We start from the raw sequence: 14,051 nt of genomic DNA, 5'->3' as shown, positions 1-14,051 counted from the left end.
GAGTGGCTCGATCGTTCCTTTTCTGAAGAAGAGATCAAGGAGGCGGTGTGGAACTGTGACGGTGGTAAGAGCCCCGGGCCCGATGGCTTTAATTTCCTCTTTATGAAGAGATGTTGGGAGGTCATTAAAGGTGATCTTCTGTCGGTTTTGAGGGAGTTCCATACTAATGGAATTCTGGCGAAAGGAAGCAACCCATCCTTTGTGGTTTTAATTCCGAAAAAAACCACGGCCTCCGATCTTGGCGACTTCAGACCCATTTCACTTATTAGCTGTCTTTATAAGGTGATTGCTAAAATTCTTGCAGGGAGATTGAAGCAAGTACTGAAGGATATTATTTCGGAGCCCCAAAGTGCTTTTGTGGAAGGAAGGTACATCCTCGATGGCGTGGTGGTGCTGAATGAACTGATTGAGGCCGCAAAGAAAAAGAGAAGAGGTCTTGCCATGTTCAAAGCTGATTTCGCCAAAGCATACGATACGGTGGACTGGGATTTTTTGGACAATATGATGGAGATGATGAACTTCAGTCACAGATGGAGAAGGTGGATTTCAGGGTGTCTTCGCTCGGCGACTACTAATGTCCTTGTAAACGGGAGCCCCTCCGGGGAATTCCAGCTGGAACGTGGGATTCGTCAAGGTGACCCGCTGTCACCTTTCCTTTTCCTAATCGTGGCAGAGGGGCTGAATATCCTCACGGAAAGAGCAGTGCAGAGGGGTTTACTCGAACCCTTCAAAGCCGGAAATGGGGAACTTCGCGTATCACATCTCCAATACGCTGATGACACCATTTTCCTCGTCTCAGAGAAGGTTGAAAATGCCCGAGCTATTAGGAGTATTCTCAAGATTTTTGAGGTGCTTTCGGGTTTGACAGTGAACTTTGACAAAAGTTGTTTTTTCGGAATCAACATCAAAAATGAAGAGAAATCAGTTATGGCAGATCATCTTAAATGCCGTGTTAGCTCACTCCCAGTCAAGTACCTCGGAGTCAAGGTTGGAGGCCATCTCTCAAGGGCGACGGACTGGGCTTACGTGGTGGAAAAAGTGGAAAGAAAGATCAACGGTTGGAAAACTAGGAAGATCTCGTTTGCCGGAAGGGTTACTCTCCTCCGGTCGGTGTTGCTCTCCATCCCTATCTACCACCTTTCTTTCTCAAAAATTCCGAAAAATGTGTTAACAGCAATTAGATCGCTGATGTGCAAGTTTCTTTGGGGGGGGAGGAGAAGCGACTAAGAAGATTTGTTGGGTCAAATGGGAGGACCTGTGTTGGGAGCACGGGGAAGGGGGACTTGGTCTTAAAAATTTGGGATGGTTCAATTCGGCACTTTTGGCTAAATGGCTTTGGCGGTTTCTAATGGAAAAAGAGTCACTTTGGGCGCGAGTGATTAGGAGTAACCATGGGGAAATCTGTTGGGATGACGGGGGTTTTCGTATGGAGGGGAGTGTCGATTCTAAAACTGGGTGGTGGAGAAAGGTTCTTAGTTTGAGCTGGGGCCCGAACGGGAAATGGCTCAGGGAGAATATGGAAATTCAAGTTGGAGACGGGGCAGGCTTTATCTTTTGGAACCACCTGTGGATTGGAGAAAGTAGACTCTCCGATCAATTCCCAAGACTCTATCGTCTTAGCAGCAACCAGAATGGATCAATCTCGAGCATGGGGGAGTGGAAGGAGGGAGAGTGGGTGTGGAGTTTCAGTTGGAACCGGGAGCTTTTAGAAAGAGAGAAGGAGCAGGTGCAGCGTCTAGTCAATATTATCAAACACGTCCGAATTTGTGAGGGGAAAGCTGATAAATGGAGATGGAAGGTCTCAAAAGATGACTCATTTACAGTCAAATCCGCCTACAAAACTATAAGTGCAGCGGATGGCCGAAATTCTATCAGGGGGAGTGATCTGGAACTTGCTATCATCTGGAAAGCCCCGGCACCACCAAAAGTGATCACTACAGCGTGGAAAGCTCTTAGAGGACGAATGGCTACGTGTGAAAATCTTTTGAAAAGGAAGGTGAACATCCAACATCAGGAGGCTTTATGTGTTTTCTGCAAGGCGACGATCGAGACGGCAGACCACCTGTTTTTGAGCTGTGATAAGGTATATCAACTGTGGAGCGAGGTCGTGGCTTGGCTTGGTGTCACAGCCCACTATCCCAATGACGGGTTAACCGGGGTTATGACTTGGGTGAACAATAAGAAATGGAAATTTAAAAGGGATTTACCAAATAACCAACATTAATAACAACAAACTAGTGGTATATATATATATAACCACTTAGGTAATTAACAAATGAGCCAGCCATAACGACTAAACCCCAAATGAAAGTTAAACAAAATGAAGGAGTAATAAGTTCCACAATACGATAATAAATTCAGAGTGTTTGCAGCGGAAAAACGTGTGAGTTATGCATATGGAGATGCATACTCAAGGTTTCATTACATAAACATCAAAAGGGAAATCCGCTCAACACCGATCCATTCCATCGCCTGCTCAACCTGCACATTTAGAAATACATGCAGGGCTGAGTATAAAAATACTCAGTGACATAAGCCGAAAATACAACATGCATACATATATAAATTGAACTGCCATAACAGTAACACACAGGGGTTTTCATAAATGACCTGCGCTTACTAAAACATTTCGTTCATTTTCATAAAGGTGGATGCATCCCATTTTCAGTCTATATGATCCATATCTGTCCTTTCTGTCACGCGCCGGGAAGGAGGCCTCCTTACCACGGACGCCAAGACCGGTCGCAAGCGACTCGCGGTCTCCATGAGTGTACACGTTAACCCTAGCTAGCGACCTTTGTCTAGCATAGGATCCCAATTGGATTTCCTTTAAAGTTGGCGAACCAACACAGATAGGATACATATAAAAACATAAACATTTTGGCAGTCAATCATTTCATAAACATTTCATTTTCATAACATTTTCATTTTCATAAAGGGCATTGAACATATAAGCATTTTATAAGAACTGAATAAATAGTCAAAACATATCATGCATATATATTCGCATATGAGGCCTACGTCACGCAGGGGATCTCTATATACGTAATAATAAAATAATGCCCACCTCAATTGTTCTTAAAGCTGGCGTGGAATCGTTTCTTCTTCTGCTTCACTTTCTGTCGCCCGGACCTTCATTGATGAAGAGTCGATAAGTTCGTGAAGAAATTGTCATAAGACAAAGTCTAATTCTACGTGCCTAGGGTATCTTTTAAAGTTTTAGGGTTCTAGCATCCATATTAATCTCGTTTCATTCAATCAATAAAATGTAATCAATTATCATGTAACTATTATATAGGTTCGAACCCATTTGTTCGAACATCAACATGTACATAATCCATAACCTCCCTCTACACCCGTCATTTAGTCAAGTACTCCATCAATTAAGAACAAGCCATATATTATCACCCTGAAAATTTAATCATTATAAATCATGCTTTCTCATACTTCGCACATTTTCATCACTTAAATAAATAAATCATTTATAAACACATGCTTAGTAATTTAATATCTCAATTAAATCTCAAGCTCATTTGATAAAGTAAATCATATACTTAATCATTCTATAACACAATTCCACATTTTTTTTATCATGTAAATAAATAAGAAATTCCATTATTCATTTATAAATAATAAAACATTTTAAAATACATTGAGATGAAATAAAACATTTTAACCATTTAAAAAAAATCCATACTCGTAAGCTTTGAAAATAATTTTATCATGTAATAAATAGGACTTAATCCCAAAATATTTGCTTTAAAGTCCATTAATAATTTAAATAATAGAATGGACTTCATTTAGAATAAATAATCCCAACTTTAAATATTAAAATTTAAATCAAGAGATTTAAATTCACTAAATAATTTAGTGTAAATTCAAACATTTTTTTTTTAAAAAAAAATAAGGCCAAAAATTCGTAGGCTTTATTAATCAATTAACAGTTCAAAACTTAATTAAAATGGGCCCATTACATTTTATTAAATAAAAATCGGCCCATTCCTTTTTTTTTTTTTTTACAAAGCAGGAAGGCCCAGCAACATAAAATAAAATCGGCCCATTTTATTTAAAACTTTCGGCCCAAGCTAAATAAATAAATCGGCCCAAACAAAATTAATAAAAAAAAGCCCAATTAAATCCTAACCCTAACATAACACACATATATCACACACACAAACACATAACACACGCACATCACACAAATACACACACTCAGCACACATAACACTCTCACTCTCCCTCTCGGCTCTCTCTCTCGCCTCTCTTACTCTCACTCGGCTGAGGTCAGCCGCACGCCGCCGCCTTCGCGTGCCACTGCCGCCTCCGCCGTGGCCAAGCACGGCGCCGCCTGGTCGTCCCCAGCCTTGGAACAGGGTGACAGAGGCCTCTCCGCCGCTGCATGTGCCTTCTTCGGCCGTTGTGAAAAGCCGAGCGTCGCCGCGCCGCTTCCCCCGTTCTCCGCCGTCTCCGCCATGGCCGGAATCGTGGTGGATGGCCGAGCCTTGCCTCGCCGTGAAGGTAGGCTCCAGATCTGAGCTCCCTTTCCTCTCCTTTCTATTTTAAAAAAAAAACAGATCTGAACTCCTCCATTTTCTCCTCTTTTCCGGCCGAACAGAACCGCCGTTCGTGTCGCTGCGCCGCTGCTTCCGCCGTGTCGCCGGAAAAGATAAGTCTCTCCCCCTTTTTCCCGTATCTCTCTCTCTTTTTTTTATTTTTACAGAAGCCCTAACCATCTCTCTCTCTACCCTCTTCTCTCTCGTTTTGGCAGGACAAGGGCTAGCGGCTGTGCCGCCGCCGCCGTCGCCGACCGTGAGCAGCCCCCGGCTGTCTCACTCCCTCCCCTGACTCGGACACACAAGGACGGGAGACTCATCCCCCCAAATTCCAGTCACACGCACAAAAGCAAAATTAGGGTTTTATTAATCTGTTCTTTCAATCATTCATTTCCTTTTTATTAAAACTGATTGTACATGTAATAGATTAGAGAATATAGTAAAATGTGTGCGTGTGTATTATTCTGTTGGTGGTTCTCTGATGGTGATAAGCTGATGTAATTGAAACAATAATAGTCTAAAAGAAGTGGTAATGGATGCGTGTGTTCGATCTGTTTTCATTTGAATCATAGTTTTGTAATTTAACAAATGAATGTATGGAGAAAGTAAAGTAGGAGGTAACCTTGATAATTTTCTGAACTCACAAAGTTTGATCTGCGAATCAACAATTTAACAATGAATTTGGATCTGAATCTGCTTGATTACTGGAATTTGGAAACATAAACATAGTTAAAATGGAGGGTTGTATCCCCAAGGAAGAAGAAGAGAATTGGTTGGAACACTTACCTCTGCACTTTAAACTTTGTTGGGTGTGTTGAAAAGAGAAGGAAAGAGCGGATGAACTAATAGAAGGAAACTTAGCTTTTAAAACTTGGCTTTTGTCTAATTGAAATGGCAGAGGATTGATGATAAGATTTTGATTAAATAAAAGCTAATTGCATGTTGAGATGTTAAAGGTGTAGAAGATGGCTGGCAAAAGAAAGTGTAAAGAGTGTTTAGTGGAATGATGAGTGTGTGGAATAATGAGTGTTTAGTGGAATGATGAGTGTTTAGTGGGATGGTTGGCATATGATGAGTGTTTCCAACACCATCAATTTATTTAAGAGTAAGATGGATGTGGAAATGTGTAGGTGCTAGATGAATGTGATGAATAAAATCCTTATTCTGTATTTGTAATACTAATTTCGGGTTCTCATATAACGAAGCTTCGTTATAACTCTCTATAAATTACATATTTTATAACTCGTTTTATAAGTCGAAAATTAATTACGACTTCAAGTAAATAATAGAAATATTATTTCTATCGTATATAAATTAAATAACATGACTTTGCTAAGTCAGTTATAATCCGAAATAATAATTATTGACTACTCAATAATCCTTTAAATCTCAAACGGATTCAAAAAAAAATAATAAGAATTTAGCACATCAAAACACATATATAACAATTAAATCATATCAGATAAATCAAATCAGTTTTATTATTAATGGATGCCGAACCCTAATTATTAAGTCTTTAATCAGTGATTAAAAACTGGGATATGACACTTGGCAAGCAAACGGTTCTGCCGTGCAAGGTAAAAAACCACTTTAACGCCTTCATCAATCTTGGTTGTAAGAAAGAAAAACGTTTCCTACTTAGTGTGTGGTCTGGAGTTATTTGGAGTATCTGGAAAGTGAGAAATGAGTGTAAATTCCAACTTGGCGAGTGGAATTCGTACAAGATGATTGTTGAGCTTAAGTCGAGATTGTGGAGTTGGATGACGATCCATAATGTGCAGAAATCAACAGAGGAGTTCAGGAGTTGGTACACCGCAGCTTTGCCTGGAGAGTCTTGAGCGGATGTTTTTGTTTGTCTTCTGTTCTCCCTTTCTCATCTTTTTCTCTCCCCTTTGTATTTCTTTGGTACTGCTGGTACCGGATCAATAAAGTTGCTCCATTTTCTGCTCAAAAAAAAAAGTATAGACAACTAATTTGGTATCATGTATTTTTAAATTGAAATTAATTTTTAATATTGCATCAATTATGATATTGAGTTGTATTTATTTGTAAAATTATCACCGATTCAATTTTAAATTAAACATTAAATTTTTAATATACATAGCTGAAAAATTGATCCGACTCAACGTGGCGGCAAGGTACTCCGATTTAAGGTTGGGTTGGACTAGGAAAAATACAGGCCCAAAAAGAATGGGCATGATAAGTCATAATGGTGTAGTATGATATGAATAAAATAAATACACATCAATATATGACTTTATTTAGTTTCAAAATTTACATAACATATTCTCAAATTTACATAACATGAATTTTCTATATACTCCAAACATTAAATAAATAAATAAAAGAGTTAATTAAGTACCAAATTCCCCCATTGATGGCGTTCTTAATCGCGTACAAGACCCTATAGTCAGGGTTAGAGCGGTTTACTACCTCAACATGACAAAATCGCACCAAATACCCCCTGCGTTTTAACGGTGGTTAACACCGCTAGAAAGAGTTGAGTACCAAATTCCCCCTATCGGGGAGATATTTGGTGCGATTTTGACACGTTGAGGTAGTAAACAGCTCTAACCCTGACTATACAGTCTTATACGTAATAGAGACGCCATCGATAGGAGAATTTGATACTTAACCTAAATAAGATCATATCTAATATATTATTCAATATATTGGCTCAGGTTCCGCACGTATTATGCATACTTTGAATAAATAAATAAAATCAAATAGTATAAGATATTATCCAATAATTTGCATTAGCCCATATATTATGCCATTTCTAAATACTTCAAAAATTAAATAAATAAAATTGCCTATAAGATATTATTCAACATTTTGACTCCAACTCTATATTATGCATTTCCTAATTATTTCAAAACTTAACATTTCCTAATTATTTCAAAACTTAAAGAAATAAGATCACGTGTATATTATTCAATAATTTGGCTTAGATATCATATATGCATTTCTTAAATATTTTGAAAGTTAAATAAATAAAACCGCATAAGAAATTATTCAATATATATTTTATCTCAACCTCATATTAAGCATTTCCTAAATAATTTGAACATTAAATAAATAACATCACATGTACTATATACTCCATATTATTCCACATTTTGACTCAGGTCTCATATAATGCATTTCATAAATAATATATGTGAAACTTATATAAATAAAATCGCATGTAAAGACATTATTTAATATTGGCCTCTGAATCCCAAATTGTTTCTCTAAATTACTTAAAGTCCATTCTTAGATTGACAAGAGAGCTTCGACCATATAGAACGAATTGAAAAGAGGAAATATGAAATCAGATGAAGTGTCAATCGAATTGTGATTAATTTGATTTCTCTTTTGTATTTTAATATTAATTTTAAAGCTCCCTTTTATCTATACGTTTTATGTTGTAATAATATAATCAAATACAATTGCATAAATTAATATATGGATTGCTAATTTTAATTTTTTTTTAAATGTATATGAATTGATAATTGGGAATTAAATATCAAATGCAACATTAAAATATAATTATATGAAATGCCATCCCTACAAGATCGTAGGGCAAATATGGTAAATGAAATTCTTATAAATCGTGCATATAAATCAAGCCGTTGTCTGAGAATCTGGATTCTGGTGGCACAATAATTTTGATAAAAGATGATGCAAAAAAAAAAAATGATAAAAGAAATTTCTAAAAGCAGAAAACTAAAAGAAAGGGGAAAATATATAGTAGACACGAACTTTAATTCGTTATAGTAATATAATTATAATGTTATAACATGACAGGTTGTTTCTACAACCAATACGAGAGATCTATAAACCACTATAAAAAGAAACAGTAATTATGGTTGCATTACGATATTATTAGTTTTATGAATATATTAGTAATTGACAAAATTATGGTTCATTTATTGCATTTGGTTAGTATAAAATAAGAGACAAGTGTAGCCTATTATCCAACAATAAACAAAAATAAATGTACCATACCTGATCGATGAGGCCCATAGTTACAAACCAATTCCTACTGTACAAACAGTTTTTAATCCACAATGCTATAGTTTTCAAAACTGAATTATCACTATACATACATATATGATATATCCCAATTCCCACCCTCTCTCTCTACAATAGCAAGCTGCTTTACTGTTCATTCTCAAATAGTCTCACAGTTTCCTATATCAATAAAATACTCAAATTATTTGCCAGAGAAAAAGGAGAAATTCACTGTTTGGATAATTAATCATATCAAAAACACAATAGCTTGGAATTTCTTTAAATTCCACTGTTTTCTTTCCATTTTGATCACACTCGTACAAAAATGCCAATCAACCATTGGCTATCTCCATACATGATGGAAGCCGGCTCTGCAAAAGCCCCAGCTTTGTGGGCCAGCTCCGCCTCCCCCCGCGCCGTGGCGTTCCGCCTCAACCTCAACAACGACGACGAAGAGGAGCTCCTCACCGAGGACGACGGCGCCGCCGCCAAGCACCACCTCTCCAAAGAGCCCTTGTTCGAGAAGCCCCTGACGCCGAGCGACGTCGGCAAGCTCAACCGCCTCGTCATACCCAAGCAGCACGCCGAGAAGTACTTCCCCTTGAACGGCGGCGGCGGCGAGAAGGGGCTGCTGCTGGGCTTCGAGGACGAGGCCGGCAAATCGTGGCGGTTCCGATACTCCTATTGGAACAGCAGCCAGAGCTACGTGCTCACCAAGGGCTGGAGCCGCTTCGTCAAGGAGAAGAGGCTCGACGCCGGCGACATCGTCCTCTTCGCTCGCCACCCCAACGACCTCGCCCGCCTCTTTATCGGCTGGCGCCGGAGGAGCGGACAAGACGCCGCTGCCCCTCCGCCGCCCGCTGCCTGGGGCGGCCTACTTTACACTGCCCATCCTTATCCTACCCACTCATCTAATTCTTCTGTTTTCTACCAAACCGACTGCCCTCATGCAGGTAACTACAAAAACAAAATCCTATTTTAATTTACTATTCTTTAATTAAGAAGATTTTTTGTTTTTTTTTTGTTTTTCCATTAGTACGAGTTCAAAATGATTGAATCTCAGCGGATCGTTACAGTAAATTAATCTGATCAATATATGTGCAGAGAATATCGTAAAAGAAAGAAACGGGAATTCGAAGAGGTTGAGATTATTCGGAGTGAACCTAGAATGGGACGAGGACGAGCCCTCGCCCTCACCCGAGCCCTCGACTTTGGATTCGGGCAAGGGTGAAGCCCACGAAGAGCCATACCATGAGTACTACTCGAGCCATGGTCGCAGCGGTCAGACGGTAAGCTACGTGTGTGATTCGGCAAATATTTAAGGCACGAGTTGAGAGTTGGTGGAGATGTGACTGCTACAATTTCCTAGTTTGATTTAAATTGTTGTTTCCCTTAATCAAACAGTCACTGTTTCTGCACATATAGTTGGGGATTATATTACTGGCTTTAATTTAGACAAAGTCTGATGAATTATTTCTGCCCAAACATGGCCTCAATCAATTCATGGGGTACTAGTTGTCAAGTTGAACAAGTAATCTTCGTTTCAACAAGGAAATAAATACACATTCAGCTTAGTCACATTTTTTCATTTTCTCTTATGTATATTATTATAAAAATAATTCTTCCCGTTCCAAATGAAATCATCGTCGATAAATAAATTATATGTGTGTGTGTATATATATATATATATATATATATACAGAAAGAATTGGATTTAATAATTTTAAAATATAAATTAAAAATTATTTTCGATCCTTATACCATAAAAAATAGTACAATATTGCTGAATTAATGTGTAATTCTAAATTCGAATCCCATAATAAACTAAAATTTCATTTTCAGAAGTTATTATTTCTCAAATGATTACTTGAACCGTAAGCATGCATTGGAGTATTATTTTGTAATAGTTTGTTGCGTTCGCACAATTATATACTCCATCCGTCTTTGAAAATTGTGATTTTATAATTATATCGGTATGTCACTGAAAAAGTGAAAATCATGACTTTTTTCTTATATAGAAATGATCCCACAAATTTTCTTTCTCACTATTTATAAAAATGTGTGAAATTTAATCTCCACTCAAATATAATTATTACAATTTTTTTTTTTTTAAATTGTGACATCTTTCTTGTGTTACAATTTTTAAGGATAGAGGGATATGATATAGAATTCGTAATCATGCATTCTCGATCGGCTGTCGCGGCAATAGAATTGTTTTTACCTTTTTTTTTTTTTTGAGGAAATGCATTAGAAATTTTATGTATATGTGAACGTTAATTGTGGGTCGGTTTGAATTTTGAGAAAATTATTACATAGCTTCTTGAGATATTGACCTCACCGTTTTCAGTTGTGCGGTCCAATAATATTGGATTATTTGGTACATAGCTTTACAAAAAAATATTAAACATTAATTTAGGATATTTTTTTCTCAAGCTGGTCAAACAACTGTCACTTTAGTGGGGACTGTATATAATTTAATGTTATTGTCTATCATATAAGCACAACTATAATCATGGAACATACAAGCAGAGTTATAATATATATATATATATATATATATATATAGGAATTGGTTCAATTGAGATTTATATATATTTTGAGATTTTGAGATAAATGAACATATAAGTACATTTTGATGAACTTGTCAATTAATTTTTATGAACGCGCGTTGGTCTGGGGTTCAATCCCTACAAGTGGCATGTTTTTTAAATAAATTAAATAGATTCATATGTTCATCAGTTATATTGGTTATGTTCAAAGAATTTATTGATATGTTCATTTATCTCAAAATCTCAAAATATTTAAAATCTCAATATAAGCTAACCCTATATATATATATATATATATATTGTGTTAGGTCTAAATGAAAAATTAAAAATTTTATAAAATTAAAAATTATTGAGTATATCAATAATTTTGATGAATAAATATTTTAATTTTTAAATTTGAATTTTAAAGTGATGAAATTTTCAATATATTATTTATTCATCAAAATTATTGATCTGTTCAAAATTTCAGAATTTCACAAAATATTTAATTTTTCAATGGAACTTCTCACTCTATGTGTGGCGTGGGTTGGGGGGGGGGGTGGGCTGTTAGGAATCAGTCAACTTAATTCTTCCACCGAAGGAATTAATACTGTCTACAGAACAAAAAAAAAAAGAGTAGTGATTTTCGGACACTGCAGTGTCCGGCACTGCATGAAAAACCGGTTTTTTTAAGGTTTTTTGATTGAGCCGGTTTTTTGCTAATTTGTGGTTTTACTAATATATCCTTTCCATAAATTTCTCAACTACTTTTAATCTTTTCCTAAATATATTTTATTTACATTTTTATTTTCTGTAAATTTCATTTTTTTTATTGCCATTTTTTTTTCGAAAAATATTTTTTATTTTTAAATTGTTTTTTTTATTTTTTTTATCGTTTTTTTATTTTTCTTTTAAAATATTCTTTCCTTAAATTTATCAACTACTTTTAAAATTTATATTTTTTTCGAAATTAATATTTTAGTTGTTTTAAGAGTAAATTTTTATTTTTTTTCCAAAATTATGTTTTATTAATTTGTTTCCAGATTTTATTATTATTATTATTATTATTATTATTATTATTATTATTATTATTATTATTATTATTTATTTTTCGAAATAAATATTTTTTTCGAAATTTATTTTTTTCCGAAATTAATATTTTAATTGTTTTAAGAGTAAATTTGTTTTTTTTCCAAAATTATGTTTTATTAATTTATTTCCACATTTTTTATTATTATTATTTATTTTTCGAAATTAAATATTTTTTCGAAATTTATTTTATTTCCGAAATTAATATTTTAGTTGTTTTAAGAGTAAATTATTTTTTTTTTCCAAAATTATGTTTTATTATTTTTTTTCCAAATATTTAGGGATTCTCTTAAAAATAATCATAGATTTGTTTCCAGATATTTTTTTTATTATTAATATTTATTTTTCGAAATTAAATTTTTTAGTTGTGTTAAGAGTAAATTGTTTTTTTTTTCAAAATTATGTTTTATTAATTTGTTTCCACATATTTGGAGATTATACTAAAATAATCCTAGATTTGATTCCACTAATTTAGAGATTTTCATTCTCCGAAGATTAATCCTATATTTGATTCCAGTAATTTAGATATTCTCCTAAAATAATCCTAGATTATTTCCAAATATAATTTATTTTGCGAATGTTATGTTAATTTTTTTATTTTTACTAATTTAGAGATTCCTTTCAAAATAATTCTAAATTTGTTTTGATTTATATATTTTATTCGAATATTTTTAAAAAAATAACATATTGAAGATGATTTAAAAAAAAACGAAATACAATAACAAAAAAATAAAATTGGAAGAAGTTTTTTTTTTTTTTTAAATCGAAATAAAAGCAAAAGTTGCGAAATTTATGTTAATTATTTTTATTATTACTAATTTTAAAGACTCCCTTCAAAATAATCCTATATTTGTTTTCATTATATATTATTTTTTATTTTTTTAAAAAAAGAACATATGGAAGATTATTTTAAAAAAAAACGAAATATAATTAAAAAAAAGAACATTTGGAAGAAATTTTTTTAAAAAAAAAACGAAATAAAAAGAAAAAGGTGTGTTTGCGGGATTTTAACCTGAGACCTCAATAATATGTGAGTAATACTTTGCCACCTTGTCCGGTAGTGACAAACGCATTAGTTATGCGTTAGAAATAAACATAAAATGAATCATACTATGGGGCATCGATTGAAAAATTAAATAATATATATTTAGATTAAATATATTATAATAATTGTAATAATACGAATAAAATTTACTTAATTAATTGAAATAAATTAATGAACTTGAAAAAAAGAAATTGTGAATACGTTGGGATATTGGTCGGAAAAGTATATAACATATCATTGAAGATAATGCATTGTAATATAGTATTGATGTCGATTTGATAATAAGATAATGAACTACTATAGTGTAAATAATGATGTCAAAATAATTATACTAAATGAAATAATGTTGAACTAATTGATTGAATGAAATTAGTGAAGTCAATAACTATATGACATATATATGAAGACAATGTATTATATTTTAGTATTAAACGCGATATAATTATAAGAAATAATTATACTCAACGTTCATCAATTTGAATTTATTAATTCAAATAAATTAGTGAAGTTGATAAAAATAAAAACTAAAACAATTAATCATACGATGGGATTTTGATCGGAAAAGTATGTAACATATACTTTATTTGATTATATTATAATAAAGTATTGTAATAGATATCACAATAACTAAATAAATCACTATTGTGTGATTAATGAAGTCGAAATAAGTGTATTCAATGAAATAAAGTTGAATTATTTAGTGAATTTGAAAACAAAATGAAATAAATTGAATTGTATAAGATATATATGTAATGAAGGAAATTTTATTAAAAATGAAAGAATATATATGTTGGCCAATTAAATGAAGACATATATAATATTAAATATATTATAAATGAA

The 14,051-nt window shown here is 33.8% G+C and overlaps 1 protein-coding gene and 1 long non-coding RNA gene across 2 annotated transcripts; one reads left to right on the top strand and one right to left on the bottom strand.

Annotated features, from left to right (window-relative positions):
- Positions 1 to 2,188: 2,188 nt before the first annotated feature.
- On the bottom strand, positions 2,189 to 5,580 carry LOC131002299 (uncharacterized). Its single transcript, XR_009094244.1, has 4 exons — positions 5,340 to 5,580; positions 5,176 to 5,257; positions 3,068 to 3,132; positions 2,189 to 2,481 (listed from the first exon to the last, which is right to left on the bottom strand). It is a non-coding gene; the product is annotated as an uncharacterized LOC131002299 (long non-coding RNA).
- A 2,984-nt stretch (positions 5,581 to 8,564) lies between these two features.
- On the top strand, positions 8,565 to 10,123 carry LOC131002298 (B3 domain-containing protein At2g36080-like). Its single transcript, XM_057928797.1, has 2 exons — positions 8,565 to 9,502; positions 9,654 to 10,123. Exons 1-2 carry the CDS (start codon positions 8,875 to 8,877, stop codon positions 9,869 to 9,871), a joined length of 846 nt encoding a protein of 281 aa, XP_057784780.1. The 5' UTR covers positions 8,565 to 8,874; the 3' UTR covers positions 9,872 to 10,123.
- Positions 10,124 to 14,051: the final 3,928 nt, after the last annotated feature.

This window comes from Salvia miltiorrhiza, unplaced genomic scaffold, assembly GCF_028751815.1.
Source record: "Salvia miltiorrhiza cultivar Shanhuang (shh) unplaced genomic scaffold, IMPLAD_Smil_shh fragScaff_scaffold_101, whole genome shotgun sequence".
In the NCBI taxonomy this organism is placed as follows: domain Eukaryota; kingdom Viridiplantae; phylum Streptophyta; class Magnoliopsida; order Lamiales; family Lamiaceae; genus Salvia; species Salvia miltiorrhiza.
This window is presented reverse-complemented; position numbering and strand designations above follow the sequence as displayed.

What these genes read in the sequence shown, in the direction of transcription:
- LOC131002298 (XM_057928797.1), top strand. Translation starts at nt 8,875, where the DNA reads ATGCCAATCAACCATTGGCTATCTCCATACATGATGGAAGCCGGCTCT. An exon ending in AACCGACTGCCCTCATGCAG is followed by an intron (nt 9,503 to 9,653) that starts GTAACTACAAAA and finishes ATATATGTGCAG; the next exon opens with AGAATATCGTAAAAGAAAGA.